This window comes from Ciona intestinalis, chromosome 9 (assembly GCF_000224145.3).
Source record: "Ciona intestinalis chromosome 9, KH, whole genome shotgun sequence".
Classification (NCBI taxonomy): Eukaryota; Metazoa; Chordata; class Ascidiacea; order Phlebobranchia; family Cionidae; genus Ciona; species Ciona intestinalis.
The window spans coordinates 2,496,791-2,510,631 of NC_020174.2; the positions used below are offsets into that span (position 1 = coordinate 2,496,791).

Sequence of the window (13,841 nt, forward strand, 5' to 3'; positions counted from 1 at the left end):
TGTCGTTTTCCGGTCACGCGAGGATAAAGTAAGTTACATACATTCAAGTTTAAATTAGCATTAAATATAAGTTTTAATTGACATTAAATTTAAGCTTAAATAAACATTAAATATAAGTATAAACTAGCATTACGTATAAGTTTAAATTAGCATTAAATATAAACTTAAAAAAGCATCAAATATAAGTTTAAAACATGAATCGATGAAACATTGCCAAACCTTTTTTAAACAAGAGAACAGAAAAGTCATAGCTTCTGATAACGAAGATTTTGTGAATTTCTCAGGATCAAACAAAGCAAGACGCGGTAAAAGAGAGAGAACAGAATGTTGAACTAAGACACTTCTTGAAGACCGGAATGTAAGAACGAACTGACACATCTAAAAACAATATGTGGAGTGGAATATACATATATATATAGTACTGTGGGGTAGGATGAAATACTGTTAGGAGCTATATTCCATATTTTCTGATGGTGTTTTTAATAATTATTAACGTTCTTTTGGAGTCGCTGGGCTCAGACCTAGTTATATAATTTTCCAAATATCTGTTCACTACCAAATGGGAGACAGAAAAGAGAATGAAAACCTGTTTCATCTTACCCACCCTACCCTATAGGCCTATTCATTATTTCTTGACTGAATTATATAAATCATAACATTATTTGGGAATTAGTTATCCCTCAAGCTAAAGGCATAGCGTTTATTTCCTGTTGTAACATAGCTTATCATGGTAACTTTTTAAAAAGTAAAATCATATGTTTTAGCACCCTGGTTTTACACTTAAAATAGCTTTTACCCTGCTGGCAAACTTCTATACAAACAAGCATAGCCAAAGTATACTGAAAATTAATCAATGATGTTTCCTATGTTTGACCATTATGTGTATAACTACATTATAGCAATATCACCCCAGTTTCAATCATATTCAACAATTATATGTTAACTTACATGTTCAAATTTATCTGAAAGCAGTTTACAGCACAATGAACTTTTCAACAACATTCCCGACACGGAAGTGCTGCTCGACAGTGCAGAGGGTGGTTGGACTGAAAAATACATTTTATATATTAGAAGTTTGAAAAAAGGTTGTTGACATTGTGAGTTATTCATAAAACTGGTGCCTAGAATTCAACTGTTTACAAAACATCTCATGTGTTAGTGTCAGTAAGGGTAATATATTTTCTTAAGTGGATAAATGCCAATTAATGTATAAATATACTGCAACACAAAAATATTGTATGCAATGGTACAGTTTCATACACCTCATTCGTGCTCACAAATTACCACATATTTAACACCTTTGAGTGTCTTGCCTAAATATGCTTATAATGGTAGCAGCGCTAGTCTTGAACCAATGACCTCTAGGTTGGCTACAGGTATTTAACCAGTTTGCCTTGACACTGGATTGTATGACACCTAATAACCTTGTTAAAACTCATTAACATAAATATTAAAATTTCTCACCAGAACTTCCTTGATATGAAGACATTAAAAACGTTGATAACTTGAACGAAGTGCTTTTGTTGCTTCGGAATAAACGGCTCTGGAATTTAATAAACATTATTTCATATAATGAAGTGATTCGGTAAAAAAGGCAGAAAATGAAAAATAAAACATTGTCTTACTTTTTCCGAACTTGAACTTAAATTTGAATGTTTTGGTGAATATATTGAACTTGGTGCAGAATCTCCAGATAAAAATAACTCTGCATTGAAAAGGGGAATGAAAGGAATAGTTTTAATACTAATGCTAGTTTGATTTCTTCTGTTAAAGCTAGTATCTTGTGCATGTTCTACCTTTTTGTATAATACAGAAGTAAGTAGAACAAGTAAGTAACAGTGGAAAAAAAAATTACTTTCAACAAATAATTTGAAGCATAAGCATTTGTAAAATTAATTTTATTCCAGTTACAGCTACATTTTTGTTAATCATTATCTAAATTAACTTATACTAGGGTTCCAGATACTAGAAGCCACCTGTGCCGTGTTTGTAATTCTTCTAGTTAAGCTTTAGGACTAAGAGTTTCTTCAAACCCAGGTGAACCACAAAAACATATTGGGATATTGGACTATTAATACCAACTAATTGTCTTCCCAATATGATTAATTTGATTCAAACAAATATAAAAATATTTGTAATAAATACCGTCAGTAGTACACACACGTAGTAGCTCGATTAATATAAGTAATGATGAATGTACACGGTCATCACGAATAATAGATGGTTTTTCAAATGTAACTGGATCGCATATTGAAGTTGCTTCATCATAACAAGCCTGGAAAGTATAAACAAACATTTATAGAAACTAACAAAAATAGCTTTTCAATCTTTAAAAAAAAATTTGAGCATATACATTTCTCACACAACATGTAAGCAAAAATTAAAAAACATATACAAATGTAACTTTTATTTAATCAATTACACTATCATTGGGGCCAAAAAATCAAATAAAATGAACAACTAGTTTTGGGTTATGTCCCCGGGTTCAAAGGTCCACTTTAAAAAGAGTATATATTGGGCCAATTCTGATGTAAATATATATTCTTGCCTTGTTGTAAACCATATCTTGCCTTGTTGTAAAACAGCACCCATATAGAATAGAATCAGCGCCAGCAAAAAAACAAACTTAAATTTTCTCTTAGTTAGAAACATGCTGCTTACCTCATACCATGCTGGCCTATATTTTGAATCTTTTGTCTCTCGTTGAACAACAAGCGACAATGCAGCTCGTAAAGCTTCAATAGCACATTCCCGTATTGATTGCTATAATATAGAAACAGGTGATAAACAAATAAAACAGAACTATAACATTTAACACAAAAACAAAATTACATATGAAAGGGGGCAACAGTGTACAATGGTATAACAACTGTCGTTGCCCACCACATAAAGGTAAATAACTACAATTTATTTATTTAGTCAACTAAATCGGACAAGATCCTTAAATACCTTGGTGATGTCTTAGCGTATAGTAAGAGCAAACGTTGGTACTTTTAGATCATGAAAAAACACCAGAAGATCCCTTTCATGATTATAGTATAACATTTGACAGCAACAACATACATGTTACATTACCTTTGAGTCATGAATGACGTGGAAAATTCCATCAAAAAAAGACTGGATTTGTTGATAGAAAATAGTTGATGAACTGACAGCCATTTCTCGCAATACAAGGACCTAGGTTAAATACAATAACAAGTGACTTAACACAGTTAAAGTTCTTTTTAGATAAAGGTACCCAACGTTGCTGATGCTACCATTGTTGGCATGTGTATTTCTAGGTTAGACACTTAACAGTAATTGCTCCAACCCATTTTTCAGTAATGGGTTGCCCAATAAAAGAGAATAAACAGAAAAATTATATGGTAACTTTGAAAGAGGTGTATGAAACAGAACACTCCAGTTACACCTGTAATAATATGTGTGTATAACTCTACTTGTGTGTATAACTCTATAACTCTAAGTCATTGTCTATCAGGATAATAATTCAAATTCCTTCAGCATCGACTTCAATACAGTGCATATGGTTTAAAACAGAACCAGGCAAACTTGATTTTTGTCTTGGAGAGAGGGAGGAAATGTATTTATCTTATTGCAACCATAAATGTTATAACATTTTTGATGCAGATTTTTCATTTCCCCTAGGCAATGGTAGTGGTGGTAAAAAAGAGGTTAAAAATCTGCTTCGTCCTAAAAAGCGCTTGTGTTTAAAGAGCATACTTACAGCAGCATGTCTCTTCGGGTCATTTTTTTCAGTCCCCAACCATTCAACAGATCTTTGTACTTGAAATTCAATATGTTCGGTTCTATAACCACTGGATGCCGCCATTCTTCCCATTACTTGAGCAGCAATCTCCATCACCCCTAACGAACGACAACTTTATATTTTGCTTAAATAAAATATGAGACATCGCTCTTTTACCGACAGTGTATAAATCAAAATTATTCAAAAAAATGATTTTTTTGAAAAGATTATTTGTGTGTTTTCTCGTTGGAAATTAATGGTTTCTGGAAATTAGTTACTTTAAATATTTTAACAACAGCATATATATACATAAATATAAATCAAAAATCAAAACTATTTAATGGCACCTTTTTATCATTTGTAAATTGCAACATTGCAATTTAAAGGCTTTGAAAAACATTTCTTAATAGGGTCGTTTTAAAAGTCAGTGGTTACCGTATACAAGTGAGGTTTCAGTCAAGAAACCTGTATACTTTATTCAAAAGTTAAACATTCTGTGCAGTACACATTGTGAAATATTACATGTGTTCTTTTTAGGATTTGTTTGAGAACATTAATATAAAAACTGATCAAAATAAACTGTCTTTTAACAAAGTCGGCAATACATACCAATATCAGGTGAAGGCAATAGGTTCCTCAACAAGTTGTAGAACTTCAAAAGTTGTCCGTCACTTCCATCCACATCAATCTGACTAACTGGAATGTAATATTATGTTCAGTGAGGTTTAATTATATGGTGCAGGGTGTTTGGGCCTACCCGGACAATTTTGCAATTAAAAGTCAATAAATCAATTTATCTTTAAAATATTTTTAGAACTGAAGCAAGAAACCTACTAATACCGTTTACACATTTAATTGGAATTTTTTAAAATGTGAGGCCTGACGCCATGTTATTTTGTTTACGGAACCAACCTTTTGCCCATAATATGGCCTATGGTTTCAGGGCTTAATGCAAATATTGGAGTATGCGATTTTGAACAAGAAACTTAACGGAAAAACCACTCACAAAAAGGTACATATATATTCATTAAATAGAATACCAATATTATAATAACTACCACCGCATCATGTAAGTTTCAATAATATCACCCATACATGGTTAATTGGCGAATTTCAACAACTCTAATTTTTACAGAAGAGTTATAAACCCAGGTTAAAGCACAGTTAGAGGTTATAGCATACTGAAACACGTTATAATGAGTAATATAGTACATGCTTATAAAGTTTCTAATCAAACACAAAACCAAAGTTACCTATGTGGTAACTCAAAAGCAGGCCATGCGAGTTAAATAAGTTACAATCATAAAAAAGATACATGTCAGTACTCACCAATACCAAGTAAACCTCCTTTTTTTTCATGAATATCAGAGCTGGACAACATGTCATATATATTAGAGTTTAATTCACTCATAAATTCAATGTTTTGTTCGCTGGATAGCTCTTGTACCTCTGTAATTTAAGCAAATGTAATATCTTTTATCTAGTGTCATGGTTAGAACACAGTGTTGGGTTAGAATGTAGCAGTTGACTGTGCTTCAAGCACAGATATTTAATATTATAGGTATTCGCATTTCACTTATTGCATAAAAATTGTGTTGCATAATGATTACAGCTGTCCGGCCCTTGCCTCCAGCCCGGAGGTTAAAGGTTCGAGGCTTGGCAATGCTGCTTAGGTGGGCGTATGTGTTTTAATATAAATTCTAGTCCATCAGCATAAAAAGACTGACCTGTGTTGATATAATGCTGCAGTGCAGTAGCTATTGACAATCGTGTGTCTTCATTCCGACTTTTGAGGCCTTGAACAAATGCTTGAACGCTTTCAGCCATGATAGCAGTTAGAAATCAGCACGCGTGCAGAATTTCCACTTTTAAATACAAAACTCACGATACCGCGAGACAGATCAATTCAACATTATCTAAAACATGTCAGAAATAAATACTTTTTATCCGGTAGATGGCAGTCTCCGAAATTAAATTATATTATAAGGTTACTAATTTCCCGGTAGGTGGCTCTCGCGGAATTCAAGTTTATAAATGAAGCGCGGAATTCAAGTTTATAAATGAAGTAACGCTGTTTATGGTTACACGGCGGAAGAAAAAAATGTGATGACTGTAGTTTATAGAGTTGCCGTTGACGTTCGGTTATTTTGTTCTTGTGTGACGGCCTTGTAGGCCGTAGGGGGTGGTCACGAATGTATTCTCTACGCGTACTTGGTCTGTACCTCGTCTAAACGAACGATTGACTAGCACCCAACTCAACAGATTATTCACTCCTTTATTGACAACACAACGATGAAGTGACTATAGGATGTAGAGAGGGAAATTTGTATTCTTATATAATTTGTACACACACGTGGCAAGAAAAAACATACACACACGTGGCAAAAAAACGTACACAAGAAAAAAGGGCGATATTGCGAAACCTAACTCGCCTGTCCACGTGATTAAAGGGTCGATAAGATGTGGACAGGCGTTTTCTAACACACCACGAACAGGAAATTGTGTCAAAGCTTACTGATTAAGACGTAAGCACAATAGTTTACCAGGACATTGTTAACTGATGTGCAAGCGTGTAATATTATCCAATTTAAAAACCTCAGTAAATTTGGAGTGAATTAAAGTTAAATCTACCGCTTTCACGCGACGGTCGCTATACAGTCTCAACGACAGGAAACAGGGGTTATGTTTCATGCACCTCGAACTCACGCAGCTTACAGTCCTATAAACACATATATCGAGTATATTGTGGTTTAATTTGGATAAACTTCATCATTAAATCTGTGACGACGGCACTGGTAAAAATTATAAGTGCTTAACTTGCATTCTTGCGGCATAAATACACATGGTGCCTTTTTCTTCGCCCAGACGCTATATGCCAATAACGAGTACAAGACAATAATACGAGAGCGAGTTCGTCTTATTGACCAAGCTCTGTTGCTGTATAACAGATGTTGTTTCACAGCATATTATAGACTACAGAGCAACAGCAGATGTATACATGGTAAGTGACAGTTTAAGGCGCTCCAATTGTTGACAGCATATGTACCATTAGCATACATTAGAACGGTTTGTACAAATTGTTCCTGGGATATTCAATGAATTTGACAAGATTGATTTAAGAGAGTTTGGTCAGCGAATTTTATTATACGTTTCTTTTAATATTTTGAAATAGGTACAGTGTATCAAAGTAGAGAGACTAGATAATGTAAACCCCTTAGGTTGTTTTTTTCGACAAATTTGTTTTACGGTTTCTTGGTGGTCACACATTACTCGTGCCGGCGTCAATCGTGAAGCTTAATCAGATCAGCAAATACTTTATTGCAAGTTAAGCAAAATGCGTAAAGATCAACAGGAGTCGTTGGATGGTGGTTGGGGTTGGGTGGTTGCATTTTCAGGAGTAATTGTTTACAGTTTGGTGTTCGGAACAGCGAGGTGGGTACTTACTAATATAATTAAAGTTTCGCTGTAATATAGTAGTGTGGGGTATATTGGGACATGGGGCAAGTTGGGATATATATTTTAAACCTTCCCATTACGGATACCCACGGGGTGATCGACGTAAAAAACTGTTACGGTAATATTCGACAGTACAGGGGCGTCTTAATGTATATAACGATTGACTACCATCCAGCTTAACAGATTATTAGACTCTTTTGTTGATAACACAACGATTGAGCGACAAAACAAAGAAAATAGGACAAAAGCCGACGTACATAAAAAGCAAGCTTAATATAACACACACACACTGACACACATGTGGCATGCAACACAGAAAAACAATGCCGCAAACACATTTCGCCTTTCCAATTGTTTACAAAGGGGATAAGAAGTGAACAGGCATTTCCTTACGTACATCCAAACAGGATATCGCGACAGGCCTCACCGATTAAAACATAAAAACAATGGGTGGCGCTTTTAGATGTGATTATCGAACAAATATGTATAACATGGTAAATACACATCATTCGATCCAGAGACTACAGTAAACTAATCAATTAAAGTTCTTTCTTTATACAATAACTTATACTGTAGGTAAAATATTGAAAACTATAGCAGTAAATAAAAACTTTTAACCTTGATTTTTAAATCGTGCAACACTATTTTGTGTAATTTACGTTTACTAATATTAAATTCATTTAATAATTAAAATCAATTAATATTTTAGACTGCTTTACCCGTCTGTTTTTAAATCGCTAAAATAGCTGCTGACACTCAATTTTATAGATGCCAAAGCACAGTACTTGTCCCAATCATGAACACGTTCGAAACGGATTACTCGAGTGTGGGTTGGGTTTCAGCAATCGTATCTGCTGGACTTGCAATAGGTGGTAAGTAAACATAGCATGCATTTACTTACAAATAAAACCCTATGAAAATATTTTCCAGGTAACTGCGCAGCGCAGTTGATGCCGCGAATAGGTCATCGCAATACAATGATAGTTGGTGGCTTAGTTGCTGGAGTGTCTTGTGTTATTGCTTCGTTCTCTGTGTCAATGCTCATGCTAGACGTTTTTGCTGGTTTGATTTTGGGTAGGTCAAAAATGTTTATACACCACTAGCAGGTGGAGACTATAAGTATACCCTATAGTAAAACAGCCATATATACATGCTCAATCGTTACCGTTATACAACGACACGTAAAGGTGTTTGCGTACTGACTACGATTAAAAAACTATGGGCCTGTGTGTTGGTTTAACAGTATTTGTCTAAGGCTTAATAAAAATACGTCGTAAAATCCCACAGCAGCAACACATATAGTAATCCGAACGTAACAGCAGTGAGACAATGGCAGTCTCACGCTGTGAATTGCTGTGTGTGTTGAATTTATCGGTCATATTTTTGAACCTATTGCTTTCTTGTAATCCATATAACACAGCAACGACTACTATCGCAATGTTGTTGAGCACGTTAGTGGTCATATATATCCGTTTTCGTCGAACAGTTGTTCTAGTTGTTGAGCACTAATTTTAAAGTTTTTAAGCGACGGCAAAGTTAACTAGTAAAAGTTTACAATTCAAAATAGTTTTTAACAAGCCAAGTCGTCCGTTATAGTAGAGGGGTTGATTAATATTATGCTAATTATTTTAATACGTGCTTACCCATTGAAGCTTTGCCCTCCTGTTCCTTTTATTACGCCACTTTCGTGTTTTGTATAGTTGTTTCATATCTGCGTAAATGAAACTAAAATCTTTTGCAGGTTTCGGATCCGGATTAGCTTATGTTCCTACTCCTGTTATCATTGGTTACTATTTCAAAAAACGGAGATCACTAGCAACACATATTGCAAGCATGGGTATTATACATTTGAACATTGTGTCTTTGTTTGGACTTTTTAAGGGGTGGGTAAACTTAGGCAGTGGTCAAGGTTTATTAATAATTATGAATCGTTATCTCAAGGAGTCACATATTTTAATTATCTATAGTAGGGTTGGGTGATGTGGGACACTTTCAGCAAATAAAATCCAAATATCCTGATCTTGTTTTTAACAATTAACAACGGTATACAGGAGTTGTAACGATATGGTTTGATAAATCTTTAAATGTTCTTTGTTTACTACCAAATGGGACAAGAAAATTAAACAAAAAGGTATCCCACCTCTCCCCACCCTATACTATATATCATTATCGTTACCCCATCAAAAAAAGGTTGTTTAAGTACAAAATATTATTTGATTCTCTTTATTTAAATGTTTCTTGACTTTCTTTTACAATGCTTCTCGCAAAATGTTTAGGTTCACCATTGGGTTCGTTCATAATTTGCCCCATGAACAAATGGCTTGTGAACCAATATGGAATTCATGGATATTATTTAATAATGGGAGGCGTATATTTCAATCTGTGCATTGTCGGTGCTCTAATGAGACCTATCGAACTATCGTTACGTTTGGCCAAGCGACGTCCTCAGATTGAGAGCGAAGACGATTCAAAAGCTCACGAAACTGAGTCAGTTGATTTAAATATAAACCATTCCTCCGACGTCGAAGTAAAAGCTACCATAAAAAAAACCGAGAGTTCGTTTAAACAGCTGATTAAAAACAAACCCTTTCTCGTACTGGTTCTGTCGCAAATAATTTTGATGACAGGATATTCTACTTTCCAGTTATACATTGCACCGTATGCCGAGTTACAGGTTTGTATGGTAGTTATTGGAAATTAAGCATTGCCGATTATATTTAAAGTGCCTGTTATTGACAGGTGAATATTGATCCTATAAAAGCGTCAATCTTGTTTTCAATTACTGCTGCTGTTGACATACCATCACGAATCATTTTCGGACTAATTGGCGATTTAAAAGGGTATGTAAAGCTTTAAATGAATTACTTATTTAAGCACGCTCATTTACTAAATACCTTTTATTTATATTAAAAAACTACGTCCTTATGGGCAAGACATCTAAACAGTATCGTTTTATTCCAGTTCTAGCAGTAGGTGTTTAAAATTAGTGTTCCCGCCATGCCAAGATATCTGCGTTTATTTTCATTTTAGTATAAAGAACTGCATTGTTAACTAATGAGTTGTTCTATTTCAGAGTTAATTGCATTATTACGTATGGATTCGACCTCATGGGAATTGCAATGTGTAGCTTCCTTTTTACTTTCACAACTTCATTTACCGGACTTGCAATAGTCGCCGCTCTTTTGGGAGTATTTTTGGTAAATCTGTAAAAACAGTTTTAAATGTTTTAGCATTCTAAACTTGTATTTTAGGGTGGTCTAAGCGGACTGTTCTACGTGATTTTAGCCGACATTGTGGGCTTAGCAAATTATGGAACAGCGATTGGCATCGTTATAATTTTGAATGGGGTCGGGACTCTTCTTTCGCCTCCTTTAGTTGGTAAGTTTAACCCAAAGTTTGCAGCACGCTTGGATCAGTGTAGTATTAAAACCCATATAACCTGCATTTTCTTAAGGTTTATACGGAATTAAAAATTATAGAAAGAAATTACGTGATTTGGAGATAACCAGTACCCGCGTGCCATATGCTTCATTAATAAAACAATACAGTCAATCCAGCTTAATCGGACCAGTCAGACTTGGTACAGATGTGATCGAATTAAGCGGGGTTGACTGTGTTTGTAAACATCATATAGTAGGATGGGGGAAGATGGGACACCTTTTCATTATATTTTCTCGTACATTTTGGTAGTAAACAAAAAACATTCAAAGAATTATAAAACCTTGTCCTCACGACTTTCATAGACCGCTGTTAATTGTTTAAAACACGATCAGGATATTTTTATATTTTGTGCTAAAGGTGTCCCATCTTCCCCCACCCCACTATAACCTTTGCTTATGCATTTATGTTTTACATTTGACATAATAATAAACCACAGGACTCGCTGTAAACAGCACAAACAAGCCAAGTACAGCATTATATATCAGTGGCGGTTTTATTTTCGTGAGTTCTCTTCTTACGCTACTAGTTCAGGTATATAATTTACATGTTACGTATACATTTTCAATTTTATCCAGGCTTTATTAATGTTTGTATTTTTCAGGTTGTTATTTCTTGGCAAAAAAGAAACAGTAAGCAAAATATAAGAGAGTAACACGTCACTGTGATTGCCTATTATGTGCTTTTGAACTAAATCTATTCTCATTTTTACTTTGGTAAATGAATTTAAATACAATATAGATAAATAATTAGCACATTGAGTTTTTTTTTGCATTATATGTTTGCCGAAACAAAATGATATATAAACATTAAAAAGTGAAATTTAGTAGGAATCTTCGTATTTTAACTAGATATTGGAGAATGGAAAAACAAACACCCCAAAAGCAATTTTACCAAACTTTATAATAAACTGTTTCAAGGGAACAATTACAAAAAAATGAAACAAGTGCATTATATATTAATATACATAGATTAATACACATACATTAAAACAAGAGATCACAGATCTAATGAATAAGCACGTTTTAAACTAATTAGCATAAGATAGTAGAGTCGGGGAAGATGGGACACCTTTAACACATAATATCCAAATAGCCTGATCGTGTTTTAAACAATTAACAACGGTCTGTGAAAGTCATGAAGATACGGTTTTATAATTCATTGAATGTTCTTTGTTTACTACCAAATGAAAAGAGAAAACAAAATAAAAAGGTGTCCCAATTTTCCCCCATCCTGCTATATTAATTAATCCTTTTATTACAACGGTCGACTGGGCTCGACCAAAAACAAATCTGAAGTAACCCACAAAACGGGTTCTATTCGCCATTGGTGACTATGTGGAGCAGTAGGCAGAATGTATTTATACATGTATTATAACTAATGAAACTTATGACGTATGAGGATTGAGTGATTGGTAAAGAATATGTGTAAATACGCTTTGTACAACTCCTGTACCATGTGTTTATTGTAAACTTACACTAGTTAGACGTTGTCGTCGCTTAAAAACCTTTGTTTACATGAATTTTTACCAACCGTAATCACGCAGTAATTAGGTAATGTTAAAAGTTAATATTAATCATATGATGTTAAAAAAAAGGATCTATAAAAGGATCTATATGAAAAAAAAAGGATCTATATGACCACTAACATGCTCAACAACTAATAAAAGATATCTCGCAAAACAATCCCGCAAACAGTTACATTCGTGGTAACTCGTAAACTGGCACGAGGTGGATAAAACAAAACACCTGTTTTGGACACTGTACTGAATACACCCCAGCGGTACCGATTCTAAAAGAAAAAAGAAAAAATTCGAAAAAATATTAATTATGAATATTAATATTCGTCATAAAAACATATTTATAGAATTTTCTCCCGATCAAGATTCGAAAATGTTATAGCGCTACGTAAAACCAATGTAGTTATATATACATTGGTAATACCTAAAAAATGAAACATTATTTTCTTTAAAAAAGTGCGGGGATAGATGTTAAATATAAAAAAGTATGATCATAACTTGATTCATATAAATATTATATTTTAGATTTTTTTGCGAAAATATAACTTACGCATACATCTATGTAGGTCACTAGCATGTTATCCCCATCGAACAAAAAAATTAATTTCAATTTTTTTTTATAACTGAATATTAATATTCGTCATAAAAACATATTTATAGAATTTTTCTCCCGATCCAGCTTCGAAAATGTTATAGCGCTACGTAATACCTAAAAAATGAAACATCATTTTCTTCAAAAAAGTGCGGGGAAGGGTTCAGAATACAAACAAGTATGAGGGTCATAACCCGAATCATACAAGTATTAAATTTCAAAATATTTCGGCGAAAATATAACTTACGCATACATCTATGTAGGTCACTAGCATGTTATTTCCATGGTTTTAATCTCTTTGGTTTTAACCAAAGTTAGTATAGACCAAGTTAGGAAACGGATTGTAAAACAACGAGTCTTGTTATCCATTGTCTCGCGTCTATGACGTCATAGTCGCCACCATTACGGAGCCCACGGCATAGCATTTTATCATTGCTGGGTGCTGTTTTTCATTTAAATATTGCGATTTTTTAAAAACCAAGCACTTCTGCGCGTAAAAATGGCTTTCTACTAATGTTATATCTTATCACAATAATAAACCTCACAAAAATAATCAACTTTTATTGAACACTCAATCGATTCAAGAGTAAAAAAACAGAAAATATCAAGTTTACTAACCAAAAACATAAAAGAACGTTTTTAAAATATAAAAATACAAACAAAAACGCATAACATTACCATAAACTGGTGTATCTAGCTGCAGTTTTGCATGTAAATTGCCGTGATTTTACTTTTTGGCTCACAAACTCAACGTGTATACCCGGCAACGAAACTTAAGGTATCTTTGTAAAATTTGCCTAATATCGAAGTGACATTGAGGAAAACAATACTGAGTTACTATTTTTGTTCCTTTGCTTGAATTAGTAAGCTACCTTTTCTGCGTTCCGGGTCTTTATGAAATCGGAAAACGCGAACACCTTATCTGCTAGTACTTAAGCAGTTGGGAGCTGCATGTCCACTCATGTTGGATTATAAATGTAGTAAAGAATGGCTCGGTAGGTTCGTAGGTATGATCATATATTATTATGTAAACTAAGCTGATTGCTGCTAGTCTTAATCGCCAACGTATAAGTACCCTGTTAAACCATACT

The 13,841-nt window shown here is 33.9% G+C and overlaps 2 protein-coding genes across 2 annotated transcripts in view; one reads left to right on the plus strand and one right to left on the minus strand.

The window, feature by feature from the left end:
- The window catches only part of LOC100178479 (serine/threonine-protein kinase mTOR-like), a 43,390-nt gene extending 37,712 nt beyond the window's left edge, over positions 1-5,678 (minus strand). Inside the window, exons 1-11 of the mRNA XM_018813254.2 lie at positions 5,473-5,678; positions 5,075-5,194; positions 4,355-4,441; positions 3,725-3,864; positions 3,076-3,177; positions 2,662-2,763; positions 2,146-2,275; positions 1,626-1,705; positions 1,465-1,543; positions 949-1,046; positions 220-378 (exon numbers count right to left, since the gene is read on the minus strand). Of these exons, the coding sequence (XP_018668799.1) occupies positions 220-378; positions 949-1,046; positions 1,465-1,543; positions 1,626-1,705; positions 2,146-2,275; positions 2,662-2,763; positions 3,076-3,177; positions 3,725-3,864; positions 4,355-4,441; positions 5,075-5,194; positions 5,473-5,572 (1,197 nt within the window). The 5' untranslated portion in view covers positions 5,573-5,678. The remainder of the gene's footprint in view (positions 1-219; positions 379-948; positions 1,047-1,464; positions 1,544-1,625; positions 1,706-2,145; positions 2,276-2,661; positions 2,764-3,075; positions 3,178-3,724; positions 3,865-4,354; positions 4,442-5,074; positions 5,195-5,472) is intronic.
- Positions 5,679-5,813: 135 nt separating this feature from the next.
- LOC100180147 (monocarboxylate transporter 2-like) lies at positions 5,814-11,394 on the plus strand. Its single transcript, XM_002130092.4, has 10 exons — positions 5,814-7,177; positions 7,970-8,073; positions 8,132-8,275; positions 8,943-9,038; positions 9,478-9,875; positions 9,941-10,041; positions 10,275-10,398; positions 10,453-10,579; positions 11,079-11,173; positions 11,244-11,394. The coding sequence occupies exons 1-10, from the start codon at positions 7,080-7,082 to the stop codon at positions 11,292-11,294; spliced, it is 1,338 nt and encodes a 445-aa protein (XP_002130128.1). The 5' UTR covers positions 5,814-7,079; the 3' UTR covers positions 11,295-11,394.
- Positions 11,395-13,841: the final 2,447 nt, after the last annotated feature.

Excerpts from the sequence above, each read along its gene's own strand:
- LOC100180147 (XM_002130092.4), top strand. The coding sequence starts at position 7,080 with ATGCGTAAAGATCAACAGGAGTCGTTGGATGGTGGTTGGGGTTGGGTG. Across the intron at positions 9,039-9,477 it reads AACACATATTGCAAGCATGG|GTTCACCATTGGGTTCGTTC; the intron begins GTATTATACATT and ends CAAAATGTTTAG. Across the intron at positions 10,580-11,078 it reads TCTTTCGCCTCCTTTAGTTG|GACTCGCTGTAAACAGCACA; the intron begins GTAAGTTTAACC and ends AATAAACCACAG.